We start from the raw sequence: 23,228 nt of genomic DNA, 5'->3' as shown, positions 1-23,228 counted from the left end.
GAATTTTGGGTTTTCCTTCTGGACTTTCCCCGCAGGTGTGTTTATTTATGCAATACCTACTTTCTCACTAGATTCTAAGTTGCATGAGGGTGAGCCCTGTGTCTATTTTGTATTGCCCATGTTCTCAAGAGCTTAGAACAGTGCCTGACACATAGCAAGTGCTCAATATAGATTTATTGTATTTGAGAATGTTTATGAAGTTCTAGGAAAATGTTTCCCTTTTTCCCCACAAATAGGTTTAAAGACAATTCAATATTTTTAATATAATAAATATTTAACAGAGCATGAAAATAAAGAAATGAGTGGTAGACAATATACAATATTATGTACCTCATTTGAGGTAAATACAGTTTCTCTTAAGCAAAATGTTAGTATATTTTAACCAAATAGATTTGATTCAATCTATATGTTAACAGGAATCAAAGAATATTGAAATGTTAATGTCTAGACAGAACACTTATAAGTGTTATTAAGTGCAAATAAGATAAAATCAATTTTTATATACAGTAGATACTGGGGCTCTGCAGATGCAATGTTCATTTGATTCTTTCATCCATTTCTAAGTAACCCTGGGGGGTCCCAAAATATCTAATCTGTTGTAATTTTTCTGGGTAGCATGATTTTGAAATAGAAACAAATCACCTAGCTCAGCCTAGTCATCAGGCTCCCACATCCACTTTTCAATGCAGTTTTACTCTTTTCTCATTGATGTTCAACTTCATTTGATCCTCACAACAATCATACCAAGTGGGGCATTCTCTCCTTTTTACAGATGAGGAGAATCAGATAATTATATACTATAAGTGGCAAACAATTGGGGGGTTTGCAAAGATCTTAGAATATATTCCTTGCAAATGTCAATAATCTACTGTCTTTAAAAAGTGCAGCATTCCACTGTAGAACTACTAATACATTCAAATCATTTTATTTCATCCTTCATTAGCAAAAGAGCAGCATGAACAGAAAAATAGCATGCAACTTCAATAGTTAGGCAAATACATCTCAAAAATCAGACGTCTATGAGACAGTAAATAGCTAACTAAATGTTAAATAATAACAACATATTTGAAAACAGTTTTAATGGTACAAAAAATAAAAGCCCGAGATCTCCCTCCTCTATTTAGCAAATGATGCTACATTTCCCCGTTCCTTATTATTCAGGTAACTATTACATGTATGTATATACATATGTATGTGTGGCATTTTTTCCTTGTTTTTAAAGGAATTGAGTTTAAAATTCTTAATTCTAGGCAAAGCAAACTCCTTAAGAATAAAAGGTTCTGTGATACACACCTTACCATACTGTTCAAAAGGAAAGAACATATTGCTGGAATGTCAAAGATGTAGACTTAAATCAGCTGTCAACATGAATTCACTATATCATTACACTGGATGAATTTGTACAAGTCACATAGCTTCTCTGGTTATCTGATAAATTTGCAAAATAAGGGAAATTTGCAATAACATTCCTAATATCCACTCAGACTTCAAATAATCTAAAATCCTATTGTTCTATGATCAGTCTCTAAGCGTACCACTCTTTATGACTATCCAGATGCCACTATTAACTGATTACATTTACCAGAATAAACAGTAGCAATGAAGAGTATCTTAATTCGAATAGCTATGGCAGACTTTTCAAATTAAAAAGAAAAAACTATTGAGTGAAACTGAAAGAATCCTACGAAACAACCTTCTAATAGATGAGAATATAATTGCATGCTGCAATTATATACATAACAGCATTTCAGCTGAACACCTTAAAATCATTTGATTCTCTAAAATAGACTAAGTCAATAAATCTAGTTTTTCCTGGAAATTTTATTTATTTTGTAGCAAGTGTTAAATTGCCATATCCCATAGTCTGAAAAATACATTATTAAACAGTATAAATCTGCCCAGTGCCTTAAGAAGAGTGATAAAAATTAACTCCATTTGACCTTATGATGTTGCATAGAGTTCTTGGAATCCAAGAATTTAATTCCACTGGCATGTGCAGTCTATAGGTTCCTGGAGAGTGTGCAGGACTTCAGTGCCATTGCCTGAGCAATACAGTGGCACAGTAAAGTTGCGCACCCCATTTTCACGACAACACTTACAGAATCTTAGATGGCTCTCAATATTGATGTTAAATATGGTAGCTGATGGGCATCTTCCATCGCAAGATGCAACATTTATCTGTAAGAAGAGATGAGAAAATTGTTTAAAAAATTTTAAAACAGTGATATTGATTCCACTAAGGTAGCACATTGTTTGTCCAAGATGGCAATCTGACATAATTCAAAGTATGAAATGTGCACACATAACTAGACAGATCTATGGAATATAGTAATCACAATCTAATGATTCTATTGTAACCTGTATTGTATCACAATTAAGTAGACTATAGAATCAGACAGGTCTTATTAAAGTGGGAAAAGTTAGAACTAAGACTATTTTTGCTGATTAAAATTACACACTTAAGACAATATGTGGTTAAATATATTTAGGTTTAAACTTCCATCTCTCTGTATTGCAATTAACATTCAGAACTGCTGATTATTTATGCCAAGAATAATTCATACTTCTTCACAAACAGAATATTTTAATATTAGAATGTAGGAATAATCTCCAAAAGTTAAATATTTTAAGTGTTGGCATTTTGTTGGCTTACAAACTTACCAGTGCTGTGACACATATACTTCTGGAAAGACACATACGCTTTATGTAACAAATGATATTTTTCCACTTACAGAGGTTTGACTTATACAGTCCTGTTTCCTTATGATTGATCTAATAATCACTTTCTGGCATATTCTTTCGTCTCGTTTGCCTGATAAAATACAGAATGTATTTACTCATCAAAAGTCCGTATCAAATTGTTTCTTAATTCAATTAAACATATGAATATATTTATAATTGAAAACTGATATATTTATATAAAACATATTTCTATAATAAGAGATAGTGAGAATTTTACTCTTACATAGTGTATGTTAATATTTATTTTCAACTTTTCTCATATATTTTCTAGCTTTATATTTATCTCTTTATCTTATTGTCTTAGAATAATTATCATAATCATAAATCAAACATATTCCACACATGGAGTAATGCTAACATCAACCTGTGTCAGGTGTATATTTATTATTATATTTAATGTAATATTTATACATTATATTTTAATGTAATACATATTTACCTGTACATGTACAGGTAAATATACATGTACATAATTAAGGCATACATACATATATATATATAAATCAATTTTAAAATATAAACTGATAGATTTAAAATCACATTATCTTAATGGATATTAATGTAAAATTCAAGAATGTAACTGAATTATTATCAACCATGTTGAAATGTATGGATGACTCATACTTGATTTTATGGCTCTGAAATGATGTCACAATTTCTAATGAAAACACTTTGTATTAATTAATCTATTAATATGCTTCTGTGTGCATGATGTATTATCACTTGATAATACACCCAATAATATATAGTTAATGCTGTATGACAGAGAATGTAATCCCTGAATCAGGATACAAAACAACCAAGGTTCTCATCTCACTCTGTTACTAATTTGCTCTGTCATTTTAGGAAAGAGACTAAATCATTCTGAGTTTCCTTGTTTGCAAAAGACTGGAATTAGAGCTCCAATCTTCAAATGAGTTTAGTCACAAAATCTTTATTTAAAATAAATGCTTGAGGGCTTCCCTGGTGGCGCAGTGGTTGAGAGTCTGTCTGCCGATGCAGGGGACACGGGTTCGTGCCCCAGTCCGGGAAGATCCCACATGCCACGGAGTGGCTTGGCCCGTGAGCCATGGCCGCTGAGCCTGCGCGTCCGGAGCCTGTGCTCCGCAATGGGAGAGGCCACAACAGTGAGAGGCCTGCGTACCGCAAAATAAATAAATAAAATAAAATAAAATAAATGCTTGTATGAAATCCCAACATGTGAAGTATATAAAAGTTAAGCCACTCTGGTTGAAGCAGAGATGGGTAGCAAAGACTGCCTGAAATTAAACTGTTCTTGTCAAGGTCATCCATGACTTTCAATTACTATTTTCAAAGATCACATCTCAGTTCTCATCCTACTTGACTTCTCAGCAGTGTTTGACTCAGTCCATCACTCTCTCCTGCTGGATACACTTTCTGCACTTGGCTTCCAGAGCGTACTCTTTGCTCTGCCTCCCATCTCTTTGTGGCTCCTCCTCAATCTCCTATGCTTGTTCTTTCTCCTTTCCCCGACCTCCCAAATACGGTGTGGACTGAGGCTCAGTGTTGGTGGCAGAGGGCAGGCTGTTTTGTTCCTTATGATGCTTTCACCCAGTGGTTACTTCATTAGCCCTTCTATTCTCATAAGTTTTAAAACAAAGAATAGTCAAGAAGGAAACCATCTTTGACATGACCTATAAGGTCCTTATCTTCTTCTATCACTTTCATCCCTGTGCTGTGACTGTACTTTGCCATTTCCTCCACCTTGAACACTCTTCACTCTACCTGGCTGGCTCCCAAGGACATTCAGTCCCTATTCAAATGACACCTCATCACAGAGGCATTCTCTAATCACCCACTTAAATGAACAACCCAATTTCCCTCCCTCTCCATTACTTTTATTCTGCACTATTGTTCTTTATACCATTCATCACTACCTGACATAATAGTGTATATTTATCTCTTATTGTTTCTTCCCCTTCTTGATAACATACACTATGCATGCAGATATTGTTTCATCCTCTATCATGGTCCCAGTGCCCTTTTAAAAGGGTGTCTGGTACGTGAGAGGCACTCAGTAAAAATCTGTTTGTGTTAACTCATTCAATGAATGAAACTGGGACAGCATAAATGTATTGTTAGTTGGCTGGATTTGTTCGTGCCAAGAGCCATTTCCTATTTATTCCTCAGAGACTTTATTGTAACACATTTTGTTTAGCATAGCACCTGCAACAATACGCAGTATGCACAGTCTCTCTGATAAAGCCTGGTCACCCAAAAGCAAAGACTACAGACGGGGGTTCTCTAATGCCAAAGCAGAAACTACTTCACAAGGCCTTATACATCAGATGAGAGAAAATGAGGGGGCTTGTTATTATTCTGTACTTCAAAGAGCTTGGCAAAATTGAAATATCCTGAGGCCAGGCACTGGAGAGGCCTAAATCTATTGAGTATTATTGATTAGCGTGATACACTTTTCTGAACCTTCATTTCCTCACCTGTAGGGAAACCATACCTACCTCCCCACCTACCTTCCAGAACTGTGGTGAAGATTCGTTGCAGTACTGTCTGCTATGGGTTTAATAGAGTGTTGACACGTGACGGACAATCAATAGTAGCAATACGGTCAAGTCAAACAGATCTTCCCCTGTCTGCCCTCAGATAACATAAATACACTCACTTCTCTAATAATTAAAATGGCGTTACATAATTCAAGGTGTTTACATTGCAATGTGATTCTATTCCTATATCTCATACCTGTGGAAGAGTCTAGAATCTAAAGAAGCAGAAGGAAAAAGACATGAGAGCATAAAAATATAAACTTCCTTAGATTCTGGAGCCTAAATTTCACTCATTGAGTTCTTGATACAATGACTATTTGATACACATTAGTTTACATTTGATTCAGAGAAAACAATGAAAAACTGCTCATTTCTAATGAGCAAAAATTTTCATTAGTATGTGTCTAAGAGCCCCAGTAATTAAAAAGCATTAAGTGGTACTCTATTACCCACTAAAATCCTGGCAATATAGCTGTTATGGGTTGAATTCTGTCTTCCAAATACTCCTATGTGCCTCAGAATGTGACCTTATTTGGAGATAGGGTTTTTTTCGGAGGTAATCAAGTGAAAAAGAGGTCATTAGGGTGGGCCCTAATTCATATGACTGGTGTCCTTATGACTGGAAATTTGGAAACAGATCCACTTACAAGGAGAACACCATGTGAACATGAAGATGGCCGTCTAACAAGCCAAGAAGAGAGGCCTGGAGGAGACCCTTCCCTCACAGCCCTCAGAGGGTATCAACCCTGCTGACACCTTTGTTTTAGACTTCTAACCTCCAGAACTTTGAGACAATCAATTTCTGCTAAGTCACCCAGTTTCTGGTATTTTGTTAACAGCAGCCCCAGCAAATGAATACAAGAACAAATTGGACATCCGAATGTTTGTTGTGGGTGGGTATGAATGTGTTGGATTTTACTTTTCACACCTCATGTAAATAGACTCTGTCGTTCCAGCCCTGCACTGATGAGCAGACATCATCAGTCAACCTCTGCCCTCTCCTAAAACTTATACTGATGATGTTCCAGAATATCACTAGCGGTTAAGAAGCAGGCTGTGAGATCAGGCCTGGAGGGAAATCCCACAAGAGGTATGACTTAGATGAGTTACTTAAACTCTCTAAACTGAAAATCAGGATAAATGCAGAACCCATCATCGGAATTTTGTGAGAAATAAATTGTCAGTAGAAAACAGGTGAGTTTCTGATTTATAAGCTGTTATTATGTTCCATAATATATATTTTACTTATGTTTCATCAAAATTTTAATTTATTTTTTTAAAGATAATTATTTTATTTTTAATGAATTAATTAATTTATTTTTCACTGCGTTGGGTCTTCGTTGCTGCGCGCTGGCTTTCTCTAGTTGTGGCGAGCGGGGGCTACTCTTCGTTGCAGTGCATAGGCTTCTCATTGCAGTGGCTTCTCTTGTTGTGGAGCACAGGCTCTAGGTGCGCGGGCTTCAGTAGTTGTGCCTCGCGGACTCTAGAGCGCAGGCTCTGTAGTTATGGCACACAGGCTTAGTTACTCCGCGGCATGTGGGATCTTCCCGGATGAGGGATCAAACCCGTGTCCCCTGCATTGACAGGCAGATTCTTAACCACTGTGCCACCAGGTAAGTCCCTAATACATTTTAATATTGTTTTCAATATGACTAACACCTCTAAATAGACAAGACTATTCTTACATATTTATGGGATTCAGCCCTTTATGAAAGAAGTTCAGAAATCTCCCTTGAGAGGCATGATAATTTGTGTCTAAAAATCCAACCCTACACAGTGGCATTATTAACCTGAATTGTGTTGTAGACTTTTTTCCCAAAAGCTTCTCTAAACTATGTTAAAATTACTATTTATGCCAAGTTTCCTAAAACTTTTTTCTTTTTTTTGTTTTAGTATTTTCATTGGATTTTAATAACTTTATTATATGTGAGATTGAACATTTTTTTCTATTATTAAAGTGAAATTTGCATTGAAATAAAACTAACCATTTTTAAATACACAATTCAGTAGCATTTAATACATGCAAAATGTTGTACATCCACTACCTTATCCAATATCAGAACATTTTCATCACTCCAGAAAGAAACCCCATACCCATGAAGCAGCATTCCTCCACTCCCCTCTAAAACGTTTTTCTTGACATAAATTCATGAACACAAAAAATAAAATCATAAACACATAAATAAAAATGGTTGCATGAATACCCCTCTATTCTATTTCAGTCCTTAAAATCATTAAAACGCACTATGAAATAAACCTTATAATTCAAATAAATATATTGCATGCACATAATTTTGTCAAAATAATTATGGGAAGTTTTATATATATGATTTAAATATAATTGACTAAATTGGTATTTCTCAAATATATTATACAGAACCATAGATTTGTTCAAATAGGTTTGGAAAATATCACACTTTCTATATCCTTATTGACGTCTCATCATAACCTCCTTTGTGTAGTTCAGCCTGTTCAAAGCACATTTGACCATAGGGCACTTTCAAACTTAAAACCTACTGAAATCCTGTGCAATACCTTTTGAAAAATGCAACAATAAATTTCTAATATTTAAATTAAAATTCATCTCAATTAAAAACTTATGCTCCAGAAGATAAAGACTAAATTACAAAATAATCAACCGCATGACAAAAACATTTAAATAATAAACATTATAAAATTTGTTTCCCTCATTGCAACATAGGAACTGAATTTTATGTGAAAAAATAATAATCATGAGCAATTAAAACTAATCAAATTAATGTATGTAATTTGTCTTCACTTACAGATCTTGCAACAGCCTTCATTATAAAGCTTTACAATCCCTTCATTCTAGGAAGAAAAAAGGAATAATGTTAAAATTCAGTGTTTTGTCATTTCATCCTAAACTAGAAATAAAAAACCAACTTTCTCAATATTTTTACTAAACATCACAAAGACTTTATAGAAAGATGATTGAAATTTAACAATTTCTAATAAGAATTTTTGTTTGTAAAATTAGGAGCAGATATTTTGCTTAAAATTTGTTATTTCTTCATTAGTAATATGAAAAAGTGCAAAAAGATTAACTTACTTAAAAGAACCCATTTTAAATACCACAAAAGATTTTCTTACCAAATCAAAGTACTAATAGGGACTCTAAATAGAGGCTATTATATCTTTTAAACTCCTCGAAACAATCTGAACTACTTTTTGAGACTAGACTGAGTTCCTGAATATAACTGAATGTTAAAATGATGTCTCTTTTTCTTTAATATTTTATTATTCAAAAAAAATTCCCCACTTCAGGATGTCTCTTGACAAAGGCTAAATAAAGAAAATTTCATCTATTTTGGAATTCTTACAGTAAGTTGCTAATTGCTTTTAGTAACTTGCTAATTGTAATTCAAATAAAAGAATTTATTCTATAAAAATGAATCTGTGAATAAGATGATGCCTAAGATTCCTTCAAGAGCTGAAATTCTATTACTTTAGTACATATTGTATCTCACTAGCCAGCCAACTAGCTAACCATCATCACTAAAATGGCACATCATGAAAAAAAAGTGAAACTGTGCTATTTCTCCACACTTAAAGAAAAATATTGCCTCGCACAACAGAATAAAGCTTACTTTTCATTAGGGATTATCATCTCCTAAATAATTAAGGCTACAAAGAATCTTTTTTTAAAAATTGTGTGGCTTTTGAAAATCTACTCTCCCAATAGGCTCTTCTACGAGAGAAAAGGGAATTGGAAGAGCAAAACTAAAGGATCAGCAATGCTCTGGCATGTGCTGAGTTTCACAGTGGCCCATGCTCAGAGAAACTACGGCAAATTTCACTTAGGCTAGTATGCTTTAAACAGCGAATGACAGCATAAATCTGCTGTGTGTTTAAGAAAGAGAAATTTGACCAAGTTCTGATTGATTAGTTTATTAATCCATATGGAAAGAAGAGGCTAAGTTGGCTGATCAAAGGATTTTTCAATAATCCTTTGGTCTACATATTAAAAACCCAGACATAGCATCATGTCCATTCAGGGAGACTCAAAATTATTTGGAATGCCATATATAACTCAAAGTGTCAAACTGAGAAAATATAACAGAGCTTTTATGTATACATGAAAATAAAACATTTAGCAAAATAAATAAGCCATAATGTATGTATGTATGACCTTGGAAAACATATTAATGTGTATTTTCTAAATTATATTTAATGCCAAATTTTCTTAGCTATAACAAGGTACAAACCATTTTGCATTCAGTCTCATTAAAAGGGGGACAGACCATACTGTACTTCAGAATCATCGTCCCTTCGTCAGTCTTAACACATTCAAATGTGGTACAATTATAGTTCCAGGTACTCCCCTCCTAAAAATAAAAGAGAAAGTTACTGTTTGCTTATTAAAATCTGCTATATTTCTTAAGTAGAATGTTTCCTATCCTGCTGAATCAAAAGTCAAGATTCAGAGAGCTTCTTGTAACATAAAATGTCCATCTGGCAATGTCCCCAAACTTATCTAAAATAATTAAAAATACATATATGTGGTATGTGTGTGTGTGGGTGTTTTGGTTTCATACTAGAACCAAGATGTAAATGTGAAACAAAGCAACAGAGAGGAAAGAAGCAAATAGGTATCTTTTTCTACTACAAAATTAATTATCTAACGTGGCCAAGTGTCAAAGGTCTTGCTCTAATATTCCCTTACTAATTATAAAACAACAAGTCATAATACTTAGTACACCTCCTCTCTCGAGGTTTGTTTATTTTTCCTTCTACTCCCTTATCACCAAAAAATTTAAAAATCTTTGGATGATAGTGATTATTCACTGTGGTTCTAGTTTTCTATACCTTCTGGTTATTTTTAAACATATCCCTATTCTTTTAACAACTTTTTCAACATACTAAGTGTTTACTTCATTCTTTTTTAAAAAATTTATTTATTTTATTTATTTATTTTTGGCTGCATTGGGTCTTTTTTGCTGTGCATGGGCTTTCTCTAGTTGTGGCGAGCAGGGCTACTCTTTGTTGTGGTGCGCGGGCTTCTCATTGTGGTGGCTTGTCTTGTTGCGGAGCACAGGCTCTAGGTGCATGGGCTTCAGTAGTTGTGCCACTCAGGCTCAGTAGTTGTGGCACAAGGGCTTAGTTGCTCTGTGGTATGTGGGGTCTTCCTGGACCAGGGCTCGAACCCAAGTCCCCTGCATTGGCAGGCGGATTCCTAACCACTGTGCCACCAGGGGAGTCCCTAAGTGTTTATTTCATTCTTGATTTCAGAATTCCTATTTAGAAATAAAATCAGCTGAAAATAACTATTATATAATTATTAGGCTGTAATTGTTGATATATTTTTTTATTTTATAACCTGCATTTTAAAATGCTAGTCAGACTCTGACTTGAAGATTCCTTGTGAACCAGCAAAGAATTCTGACAAACTTTATTTTCTGTAGATTCTATTTTAATGTATAAATATCATCAGGTCTTCCATGAATCTCAACTGGAAAAGATCTACAAGTCCAGGTATAAAAGAAGATAAAACATTCAAATTTGAATATTAATTCTAATATGCAATTCAAATAGTACTATCTAATTTATCTGAAATCAAAAATTACTTGTTCCATAAGAATTAGATTTCTAGATAACTAAAGCTTATCTTTGAAAGAGCCAAGAGTTAACAATCTTCATATATGTTTACCTATATTACATTACTTGTTGTGTTCTCAAAAAATATTCTAAACATAATTTAATCTTTCATTTAAATTTCAGGGCTATCACAGGATTACTAACATCTATAGAGTTTATGTTGCTTTTACCAAATCCCCACATGACAGTATATTTTCAAGTAGTCTCTGATTCCTTTTCTCTCACACCTATGTCTCCTCATTTTATAAGCTTCCTTTTTCAAGTCTCCCTCTTTAAAATGATATAATATGAAACAAATATTGCTATGATTAAACAAATAAACAATATCAACAACATTATTTAAATCAATAACACTATTTTTCACATAATTATAAAACAATAGACTATGAAACAATAAGATAATTGTTCACTTTTCTTATTTAATAAAATGCACAGGATTGGAGAAATCTCTTTTTCTTTTGGGTCTATGAGTAATCCCTTGTACTTAAGAACATAAATAAGACCTCCATATAATTAAACTATTAATGGAAAAAATTTAAGGATAGCAATAATAAATTGGAACTACCTTCAGGTAATGTAAATTATAAACAGAATTTGTGAGCCTCCTAAATCTGATGACATCACTAACAACTGTACTAATCATGGTTCCATTCTTCTATTCTAAAAAAGGAAAGGAGTAGATCAGTCTTCAAACCTCCATAGAGTTATTATGAGATAACAGAAGAATTCTGAATAATAATTTTATTGTTTTGGGCAGAAAGATGTGGTATAGCATTCATTACTCTTGGGATCTTCTTTTAAAAAATTTTTTCAAATATTCTTAATCTTTTGTCATATTTACCCACTGAAATCTTTGATACCTGAAATAATAAAGTGCTAACAACTTGAGTTTCAGATTTCTATCAAAATGTTTCATTTCAAACGAGTGAATAAAATAACATTGTTCTTTTCCTTTGTTCTAATTATTAGAAATCAACATTTCTCAAAGTCCATTCCTAACATCTGGGGAAAAAAGTAAGGATCTATGATAAAATAAGTTTGAGAAACCATTTTAACATGCTCCTTTACAACAGAAATCAGATACTTTAAAATGTAACTATGTCTTGTGTGTTGTAAGCATGCTGTATATGGGTGTGCTTGTTGTATGTGGAACACTATGTGTGTGTGTGAGTGATATTTTTCAAATTTATGAAACAGCTTCTTTAGAAAATAGCACAGCCAGCTACCCATGGAGCACATTTTAGGAACGAAGAAATTCATACCTCATATATAACTGATGTTCCATTTTCCATTTGAAATTTGCAGGATACATTTTTGCAGGTACCACAACAATCATAATCACTTGGTGATGGAGTGTATACCTGGTGCTGTGCATAATAATAATAATTTGAATTAGCCAGTAACAATACTGATATTTTTAATGAATTCATTCTGAAAGTGCTTCCCAATACAACCTATGCTGTCTCAGAGCACCTGTAAAGCATTTCTGAGGTTGAATTTGAAGCACTTCAAATAATAACTGACTTTATATAGCTGTATTAGAAGTGAAGTAGATGTTAACCTTTACATCTAGCAACCAAGATTCATCAAGTAGATTTAACAAGCTCAGGTCAAACAAGCTGTATAGGTAATAAGATTCCTGAAGCTCAAGGTTATACACAGGAAAAGGAAACTGCATTATATAGATAAGTTACAAATTAACAGATTATTAAAGAACTACTCAAGTGTATATTTTTAACTTATGAAGTATTCACTCATTCAAATTCTACAGCTGCCATTTAAAGATTAATTAACTCTCACCAGAATGACTTACAAAGAATACTTACAACATCACATTCTTTTGAACAATTCAACATTGTAAAATTCAAAGTGTGGAAGCCTGTAAGGTTATCTTTCTCTTCTAGACACTCTACCATGTAACAAAAGTCCCCTTCCAAATACTTTATCATAGATTGGCCAGGATTCAATACTGATACTTCTTGAAACACACACACATCATCCTTTTCTAAGAAAACAAAAAAAGTCAACAAAAAGTACTATATTAAGTTTTTTATTAACTGATCATTGGAACTTTTATTTAAGTTTATGTTTTTATTGTGATATGCAATTTTTTCAAAACCAGTAAAGATCTTTACCTTTATATATTGTTAACAGCTCAAGAGTTCACTTAATAATGAATGTAGCATTTATTCCTTAACACAGAGTAAGAAATTGATTCCTAAACTCAACTGCTATACACTGTTTGAACTGCCTCTAAAAACTATACTTTATAGCAGATTCCAGAATTTTAGCCCAAAGTGATCATCAAGCTACTTGCTGTTCCCTCTTCTGGAAACATAACATGACAATTTTGGGGAGTGGATATAAATGGAGGCAAAATCTAAATCAATAACAGTAGGTCTCTTCATGAAGGAATTGTGTAACGTTTCATGTTTTTTGTTATTTTGAGAGAAATTTTTCAATTTTTTGTGTTGCAAAATAAAGTCATATAAATCATACTTTATGATGAAGGTATGTGATATAATGTGCTATCACATCATTAAAAGTGGCTCATAGTAGGCTAGAATAGTGATGAAGAATGCAGCTCAGAAGCTCTTTGTGCCTTGCGAACATAGGATTTAACTCTTCTCTCATATAAAAATACAAAAGTTTTAAGCTATTAAACAAAAGTTTATTTTCTATTAACCTACTAATACTTAATATGAAGATTTGTTATTTCATAGAAAAATCAACCTTATGCTTTGCAGTGTTAACATCAACAATAATAAAACAGTGAGCAAAAATCTCTTTTAGATGTTGTCTACTCTTAAATTAAATTATATACACTAAAAAGAACCCTGGCATCAACTTTAAATTCTGTGAAGCCTCTGAAAATGAATCATTTTTATGTCCTGTTACCAAGTTTCTCAGAACATTTAGGAATATTACAAAAGAGGAAATTGAAAAATAAAAAGTACACTTTTTATACTTAAAAACTGGCCAATGGCTTAAAATGTGTAGTACATCTCAAAACTTATTTTTAATTTATTCATAGTAAACAACAGATATCAATAATATTCATTATCATTTAAAAGTTTCAAAAAACATAGTTACCACAGAGATACTGTACACATCCACAGTCACTCTGAAAGTTGAGGTCTATTGCATGAAATTCTCCCTATTAGAAAGATATTATTATATGACTTATCAATATGGCTTATTATATTACCATTGTAAAAAAAATGCACAATATAACATCTAATAAGTTTCCTACCCCACAGCCACATAGCAAGTTCATAAAAATATCTGACAGTGAACAAGCTTTGATTAACCCAGTGGTCATTTAATTAGTAGCCTATAGAAAATACTCACAATAAAAATGTGATCATAGACCACTCAATCTCTCTAAACTTAAATTTCCTTATCTATTAAATGAGTGAAGGTGGATAAGATGATCTTTATGATTTGTCCTAACTTTAAAATTATATTGTTAGATTCTGAGCTTCTAGTGGGCAATTAGAGATAAAAGAATGCTTGCTAACCCTAGAAAATTCTCTTGATGAAAATGTTCTTGATCTGCTCTGTAGAGGTGGTCCAGAACTCTGATGTCTGCATCAGAGCAAGGCTTCTTTAGCATATAAAACAAGAGCAGAAGAGTGTAGTACAATGATTAGTAGCACAGGCACAGGAACAAGACTGCCCTTGTGCCAATCATGCTCTGCTACCTAATAGCTCTGTCATCTAGGGCAGATTACTTAGCCAGTCTGCTCCTCACCTTCCTCATCTGTAAAATGGGGATAATAATACCGTCTGCCTCAGAATTGTTGAAAGAAATAAATGGATCAACATATTTAAAGAGCTTAAAACAAGCTGATGTACAGAAAGTGCTATAACCTTTAGCTGTTAGTAAATTGCTGTTACAACCGATGCTTAAACTTTTCCCTACTAGGGAAATGGTATAGGTTCTTCTCAAGCGTAGGACTCAGGCTTAAAGTTTCAAGGATTGTATTTTAAACATCAACTTTTCCTGGGTGTGTTTAATTTTCATATGACATCAGTAATAAAAACTAATTTGATTCTTGACACAAAAAATAACTCAAATTCATAGTAATATATAAAAGGCACTTTTCTCCATAAGCTAATAATATCTCACTTTTTATAGTGCTTTACGAGATGTAAAGTAGTTTCATAGACATTGACGCCTTTGATGTTTTATGACTTTTAGTCATTATACAATTCTAATGGGATTGGAAATAAAATATTGGAGTTAAAATAATAATAAATCAAACTCCCCCACTGCATAAATTACTCCAAAAGATTAGATAGTGCTTTTTTAAAATATATCATCTTAGGGACTTCCCTGGTGGCGCAGTGGTTGGGAATCCACCTGCCAATGCAGGGGACACGGGTTCGATCCCTGGCCCGGGAGGATCCCACATGCCGCGGAGCAGCTAAGCCCGTGCGCCACAACTACTGAGCCTGTGCTCTAGAGCCCGCGAGCCACAACTGCTGGGGCCCGCGCGCCTGGAGCCTGTGCTCCGCAGCGAGAGGCCACCGCAATGAGAAGCCTGCATACCGCAGCGAGGAGTGGCCCCCGCTCTCTGCAACTAGAGAGGGCCCACACAGCAACAAAGACCCAATGCAGCCAAAAATAAATAAATAAATAATAAATTTTAAAAATATATATATATATATCATCTTAGACACTGAAACAAATATTTAGCAATTTCAGGAACAATGGGTCAGGTCAATACCTTTGTAGAACAAGGAATGTTAAAAATAAATTGCCTTGCATGGGCGTTTAGACACAACCCTTGGTCTAATTCCTGAAGATCTCAGTCTATCATTTACTCTCTCTAGACCTCAGTTTTCTTACTTATAAAATGAGCTAAATATATCTACTTTGTAAAGATTCAATGAAATAATATACAAAACTTGTTATGTAAACTGTGAAGAACTTGAGAAAAATACAATATCAGAATTCCACTCTTTTCTGTAGGTTATATATATAGTGTATACACAAAATAATCCAAGAGAATTTTTATGAAAGTTACTTGTAAAGCTTAAACATTGTATGCAAATCACAGATGGTAACTCATCATTAGAGTAAATGTTAGATTAATGCTTTGTTTTTTTTTTTTTTTTGCGGTACACGGGCCTCTCACTGTTGTGGCCTCTCCTGTTGCGGAGCACAGCCTCCGGACGCGCAGGCCCAACGGCCATGGCTCACTGGCGCAACCGCTCTGCGGCATGTGGGATCCTCCCAGACCGGGGCACGAACCCGTGTCCCCTGCATCGGCAGGCAGACTCTCAACCACTGCGCCACCAGGGAAGCCCAATGCTTTTTTAAAGTACAATTTAATTAATTTATTTGACATACAAAAAGCTGTATGTAATTGATGTATACAACTTGACATATTTGGAGATAAGTATACATCATGAAATATCACCGTGCCATAGACCTATCCATTAACTCCAAAAGTTTCCTCCCACTCTCTTATTTATTATTATTATTACATTGTGGTAAGAACACTTAGCAAATTTTAAAGTCTACAATACAGTGCTGTTAACTATAGTCACTATGCTGTACAACAGTTCTCCCAGCACTTATTCATCTCGCATAACTGAAACTTTGCACCCTGCTTTTTAAATGAAACACTGGCATCCTAAGAAGGGTTCTGTTACTTTAAAAACTGCCTCATTTATTCCCCTGAATACAGCCTTGGCCTGAAAAGTCTGAATGAGTTTCTAATGATATACATTGTTTGAGAAGGAAAAGAAAAAGAAAATCTTTGTGAAAGAAAACATGTCTTCTTTGATAAGTAAGGCCAGGAATATATTATCTTTCTCAAGTCTTAGAGGCATACCATGGAGGTAAATATTTAAAGAAAAAAAAAAAAGACTTGTAAAGCACCATAACCTCCATCTAATGGTTAAATAAGTGATACCAGAGTCATAATTATTATTTCTAAAAATTAAATTTTGGAATTTCTATAAGGTTTGCATGTTCATACATAACCCCTAACAAGGTACAGACAGTTACATGTTTATACCCCCTCCTCCTCTGAAACAGATGCATTGTTAGTGCACTTTCTTAAAGAATCATTGGAAAACCTTTCATCATTGAGGTAATATATTTTCAATACTGTGCTTATTTTAAGACCGGTGAACTTACGTAGATATAAGGCTGGTAGATTCAGTCACCAGTGGAAAAAAAAATAACATATTGATTGTACTTTCCTGTCTCAAGTATAATTTAAAATGTTGACTGCTCCCTAATATCAGAGAAGATTTAATCTACTTCAGTACAACTTAAAGAGAATAATTCCATTAACTCTGAAAAGAAATCAGAAATGAAAGCAATAAAGGAAGAATAAACTGATTTAAATTATATTAAAATTCAATAAAAATATGTGTTCTTACCACTTCACAAGTTGGCACAACAAGACTTTCACAGCTACATTCTAAAAGGCAAAAAACAACATATTTATATTGATTGTATATATTAATACATTCTAGTAAAACTTTAAAATATGAAAATTAGTTACCACAGTGCCATATTGGACAACATTGACCAGATACATTTTCTTTCACAAGTTTCATATCTTGTGCACAGTCGAGTAGTGGCGTAGGACAGAGATTTGGCTCACACACTAATAGAAAAATAACATGAGTAAAGATTAACTTCACGTAGTTGCTGGTTTTCACTAGCTACCATTTAGTTCACTGCCATTACTGATGTGATACATGGACTTGGATCTCCCCAGAGCTGCCTCTCCCATCACCCAATTGCAGTGTGTTGGTAAGGACCGAACAAATACAAGCACATACAACAACAGTAGTAGAACTAGGACACACTTATCAGGTTAAGAGCCCTGAGAAATGGCAGGGGGGCAAGAAGAGAAAGTAGGTGAAGAGGGTATGGAATCACGTGTATATCTAGAAAGTCTAGGATGATGAGAAAAGTCATAGCTAATCTATTTTGGGGAGGTAACAATACTGTCCAAGAAGCACTCTTAGATGTATGAAAACATTACATGTATTTAATATCCTAGAACTCAACTAAGGTCTCATATAACAGTACAATTAACATGCACTGGCCTTCTTAAATATTGAACATATCTAGATATTTTTAATTAGTTAAAATATACTTACCACAGTAATACTGAGGACAACAGAATTGTGTAGTATTAAGATCCACAGTGAGAAATTCTCCGTCAGTACATAGTGGAATAGGTTCAGTGCAGGATTTGCAAACTAAAGGTGAAACAAAAAGGCAAAGTCGCAGCTGAGCTAAAAACAAACTAGTTATCAGTTCAGATTACTGTACACATATAAAATCAAAATAAAAATACATTATGTAAAACAAAATAGGAAGCAAGGAAAATAAGGATTTAATAAACGGACCTCCTTATTTGGTCATAAAAACAATAATACTATCTGAGTGTATTGCTTTATACTTGCCCAAGCACAGTGACACAGAAGAACCATTTTACCAGAAATATAAGATTTCAGGAGTAATTTGTTCTTACTAGGATCAAAATACCATTGATATACTTATTTTTCTTAATTCACTACTCTGGATCACTCCCATGAATGAACAATGTAGTAGGCACCTGTTCTTCTGAGCTCTTAGCAACCCTCTTCCAACTCTGATAACAACTCTCTTAATGCACTTGAGGAAATGCCTCACCTACGCAGCCTTGGAGTGACTCTTAATAAAGGTGCCTCACTCTTACCAGGCCCATGTGTAGGAAAAACCCACTTTAGATGAATGAGAATGTCTTTCTATAGCATTTGAGTCATAAATAGAGGCACATCGAGACGAGAAACGGATGTTGCTGACTCAATCATTAGTGACTGACACCTAGAGAAGCTGGTTTCCCTTCTTCCCAGGGCTTGGCTGAATGCTTCATCTTGATTCTACAAAATCTTGATTCCCCAATTCTCCCAATAATTGGTTGTGCTTAAGCTAGCCAGAATCAATCAGTTGTTGCCACTGCAGTCAAAGAACCTTAAATGATACAAAAAGAAGTGTTTTGATCTACATAGGTTTATCTGAAACCTACATTAATCAACAGCCTTTGATATGATAATTCCTCAGTGAAATGGTAAAGAGAATTCTTTATTTTTCAAAGTCTAGTTCGTCAGAATATTTAGCTCAAATTCAGTCATTTCCCAGACACCTTTCATTTATTTCTACCATTCTCTTTTCGAGACCATCTGCTTACACAGGATATACAGGAGATGAAGTTTTAAAAAGGTGAGCTGCTTAGCAGAGTCGTTTATTTCGTTGGTTATTCAGGAAAGCCAGGGCTAAAGTTTTCTCTAAAAAGAACTAGGTGCTAGCCTTATTTTTTTTTTTGATTATATTACCTTGATCATGTTTTCAATGATATACATAGTCTTTGTCGATAGGGAAAAGTAGTACTAATTGAAATAATTGTCAAGAATCATTTAAAATGCTGTACTTTCTTTTCTGCTATTCTTGTTCAGTTGAATTTTAAGAGTATATCAGCAGAATATTGGTTACCATTGAGTCCCATGAAATTCACATGAAATGAGAGATTTTCCCTAGATCCTCCCTCTTCTTCCAGGAAATGACCTCACAGAATGCTTACCACAGGCAGGAGGAAAGCAGCAAGTCTCTTCCTCTTGAACCTGAAGCATGAACTGGTCTTCTCTGCATTCTGGCACTGCAATTTCGGGGCATTTGAGTGGGTCACATTCTGCAGAAACAGTCCAGAGATATTTGGAAATGTGTATAGAGTGAGACAATAAATAAATGAAATAGTGTGGCTCAGTTCTCTTTGAGTTTAGTGATAATTAGCTCATTAAAACAATCTTAATCTTAGCGGAAATATATAGGAAATAGCAGGTTATTTATATATAAAATAAATACTTTTACATATAAAATATATGTAAATAGACATTTAAAATATATATATAACATTCTATTAATCATATATATGATTAATCATCTGTATGTATGTATGTATGTATGTGTGTGTATATATATATATATATATATCTCCTGCCATAAAATCTTAGCAGAAATATATAGGAAATGGCAAATTATTTACAGTTAAAATATACAAATATATACATTCAAAATACATATTTCCACTGAAATTAAGATTTTTAGAATGAGTTAATTATATATATATAATAAATAGATTTAAAGTTCATATATATACATATTTATAAAGAAATTGCAGGTTTTTAAAAAGCTACCTTTAGCAAGACAGCTCTGCAAACAATCTTTTATAATAAATTTCCTTGTAGACACAAAAATGAGAATTTAATCCACTACTCTGAACAGTGAACCTCATTCTTACTTTTCCTAATTAATTACTCACCACATTGGTACTGTGGACAGCAAGAAAGAGGGCTATAGCCAACGATCAATTTTTGACTATCTGTACATGTTGGAATGGCAGTTTCACACAAAGTCATGTCACAGCCTGGAAATAAACAGAAGTATTAAAAAATTTGTGAACACAACTAAAATCCTGTGTTTCTAACTCAAAGCAGGGAAATGATTCTCACTATGCATGTTTTTACACTACAATTAAACCATTCAGCTCATAGAATGGTCATATGTGAAAAGGCAGCAGAGTTAAGGTCACCTATTGTTGTCTTTGACCCCTGATTGTCATAAGTCAAAGATTCCCAGATCTTTTATCTTCACGTATTTCTGAATATTATTATTTGATAATAGCCAGAGTTTTGCATGTCTATTTGCAAAATCAACAAAACTATAATGAAGTAAAACTTGCTTTGAGAAAGTGTAGGTGACATTTATGGCAATACTTTCATTGCTACTTTAACCCCATACTTTTTTTTTTTTTTTTTTTTTTTTTGCGGTATGCGGGCCTCTCACTGTTGTGGCCTCTCCCGTTGCGGAGCACAGGCTCCGGACGCGCAGGCTCCGGACGCGCAGGCTCCGGACGCGCAGGCTCCGGACGCGCAGGCTCAGCGACCATGGCTCACGGGCCCAGCTGCTCCGCGGCATGTGGGATCTTCCCGGACCGGGGCACGAACCCGTGTGCCCTGCATTGGCAGGCGGACTCTCAACCACTGCGCCACCAGGGAAGCCCCAAACCCCATACATTTTTTTTAACACCAAGCATCATGCCTGCCCTGCTTTTTCACAAAGAATATCAACATATTTTGTGGCATTAACAGACTGTAAGGCTTCAGCCTGCATACATACCGCAAACTTCCTTTGAACAGCAGGTCCACTTATCAATGAAGCCCAGGACGACTTCAGCTTCTCGTTCACAAATTGGCGAGGGCTCTTCATCACAATCAGGTTCTATGGGAATAATGCTTCCATTCTCCAAACATTTGTACAGGGCACATTCGTCAATGCCCCCATTCCAAACTTCCCCAGCAGTTCGAGGCTGGTCTTCACTATCAGTGCACGCTTAAAAAGATGGTCAATGTTATATCACTTAGAACCTGGGCACGAAAATAAACCAAGCTGTGATGTTTTGATTTCAGACTGTGACTTGGCCCAGTGACACAGGTAACATGTCACATTATCTACCCTTTCTCAGCTTCTTCTTTTTGTTCACCAGCTACTAGCTTTCATTTTTCTTTAATGAAATTTTTATATTCCACAGAAAATATTTTTCCCTTCTACAACTATCTGTAAATTTGCATGTCCTCTTCTATAAATAAGATGATTTGTTAATTTTTTTAATTCATTTTAAGTCTTGTTAATACAATTTATTTAGCTTGAACAAACTTGGTAACATAAATTTTAATTGGTTTTAAAATATCAACTGTTAAAACTGGTATTAGAAAACAAGGTAGTCTCTACCTCACATTAACATGTTTCTCATATCAAAATTCAAAACATTTCAGCTTTAAAATCTAAATGTAGAAAGTAGGTAGTCAAGCAAAATATTATTTAGTGACTCTATTACTTTTATTATGAATGTTTTACATAATGATAAATATGGCCCTCTAGTAGTTCTTTTAAGGAATAATAAAGATAAATGAAGTGACCACCATATTCCCAGCCTCCAGTGAATTTCTCTTACTTTATTTACTACCAAACCAATCTCACAGGTCCCTAAAAACAAATATAACCATGTATATTCTCAAATTCTTCCACAAATACCTTCTTCAGTGGCAAACACAAACTTTTTTCTGAAACAATATATGCATTTCACTTCTACTTGCCTTTCCCTTGAATTACTAGCGTTACTTCTGACCATAACAATGAGCCCTATGATAGATAAAGTACTGCACTGCAGTTTTCTCAGTTGGGCCCTTTTCTATCCACAACCACCACGGAGACAAGGTGTCAGGATAAAATGGTTTGAAAATGAAAGTAGAAATACTCAATGTTTTCTCCCAGATAACAACACTTTCTGAAATTTCTTGAGTGTTTACTTTTTCTCTAGGCATTGTTACAAAACTCTTTCTATTATTTTATGTATCCCCACACTAACCTTGTGGGATAAGTCCTATTATTTTCCCCATTTTGCAGATGCATAACCTCAGGCTCATAGAGGTAAAGCTGAATCATTAATACGTGAAATAATTGAACTTTCAATTCAGTCCACACACTATTCTCTTCATTCTTAATTTGCCATATTCTTTTCCAGTTATTATAAGCATAAGCAGAGATTAAAACATACCACCACCAAAGTCCCTAATTCTGGTAACTTCAACTGAAATCATATTAAAATCAAATTACATACTCTCTTCCTTTCCAACACTTAAGGTGACCTTTAATCAGTCTTTCTCAGCACATCTCTCCAAGTTCTAAAAAAGTATTATTTATTTGCTGGGTCCCTAAGATGTCATTTTGTACTTCTCTGCTTACCACATTCTTCCTCTGGAATGCACTGAGTTGACTCTGGCCTGTGAAGAATGGTTCCATTTTTGCACACACAGTCTTCTCTTAAATCCAGACATGAAGAGTGTCCATAGAACCATCTGTTCAGACATGTTCTTGCTTCACAAGGTCGCACGCAGGGTTGATATTCCTTCCCCTCTGGGCAACTCAAAGCTATAAATAATAGAGGATTTGTGGAATTTGCTAAAGATAAAAGTGACCTACCTGAATTCTAGTAAAAGGAAGAAATGTTAGTTTTCTTTCTGAAAATAAATTTTGCACATTTTCAGTCTCCTCAAAGTCCACTTTTCATGTATTACTTAACTATAAATTAGAAACAAAACAATCAATGAGTATTTTTGGCCATCTTCCAGGTGTCCAACTAGTATTATGTTATAGCAGGAAAAATTCATCTGATTTATATCAAATAAATACGACCAAAACGCAGCCCAAATTTGGCTGGCATAAATATAGAGTCAACTATTATGAAGTTACTGCTCTGTGCAGTAGGAGGA

At 34.3% G+C, this 23,228-nt stretch overlaps 1 protein-coding gene across 1 annotated transcript in view; it reads right to left on the bottom strand.

The window, feature by feature from the left end:
* Positions 1–909: 909 nt before the first annotated feature.
* The window catches only part of OTOGL (otogelin like), a 155,613-nt gene continuing 133,294 nt past the window's right edge, over positions 910–23,228 (bottom strand). The window contains exons 45-58 of the mRNA XM_027107096.1: positions 22,702–22,887; positions 21,076–21,288; positions 20,219–20,323; positions 19,481–19,588; positions 18,015–18,116; positions 17,408–17,512; positions 17,283–17,323; positions 13,974–14,037; positions 12,707–12,885; positions 12,143–12,247; positions 9,491–9,610; positions 8,048–8,093; positions 2,733–2,812; positions 910–2,178 (exon numbers count right to left, since the gene is read on the bottom strand). Coding sequence (XP_026962897.1) covers positions 1,978–2,178; positions 2,733–2,812; positions 8,048–8,093; positions 9,491–9,610; positions 12,143–12,247; positions 12,707–12,885; positions 13,974–14,037; positions 17,283–17,323; positions 17,408–17,512; positions 18,015–18,116; positions 19,481–19,588; positions 20,219–20,323; positions 21,076–21,288; positions 22,702–22,887 — 1,655 coding nt within the window. The 3' untranslated portion in view covers positions 910–1,977. The remainder of the gene's footprint in view (positions 2,179–2,732; positions 2,813–8,047; positions 8,094–9,490; positions 9,611–12,142; positions 12,248–12,706; positions 12,886–13,973; positions 14,038–17,282; positions 17,324–17,407; positions 17,513–18,014; positions 18,117–19,480; positions 19,589–20,218; positions 20,324–21,075; positions 21,289–22,701; positions 22,888–23,228) is intronic.

This window comes from Aethalodelphis obliquidens, unplaced genomic scaffold (assembly GCF_003676395.1).
Source record: "Aethalodelphis obliquidens isolate GAN/ISIS:26980383/991018 unplaced genomic scaffold, ASM367639v1 scaffold8, whole genome shotgun sequence".
NCBI classification, from domain to species: domain Eukaryota; kingdom Metazoa; phylum Chordata; class Mammalia; order Artiodactyla; family Delphinidae; genus Aethalodelphis; species Aethalodelphis obliquidens.
The sequence above is the reverse complement of the archived record's forward strand: the minus strand, read 5'-3'. Positions and strand labels throughout refer to the sequence as shown.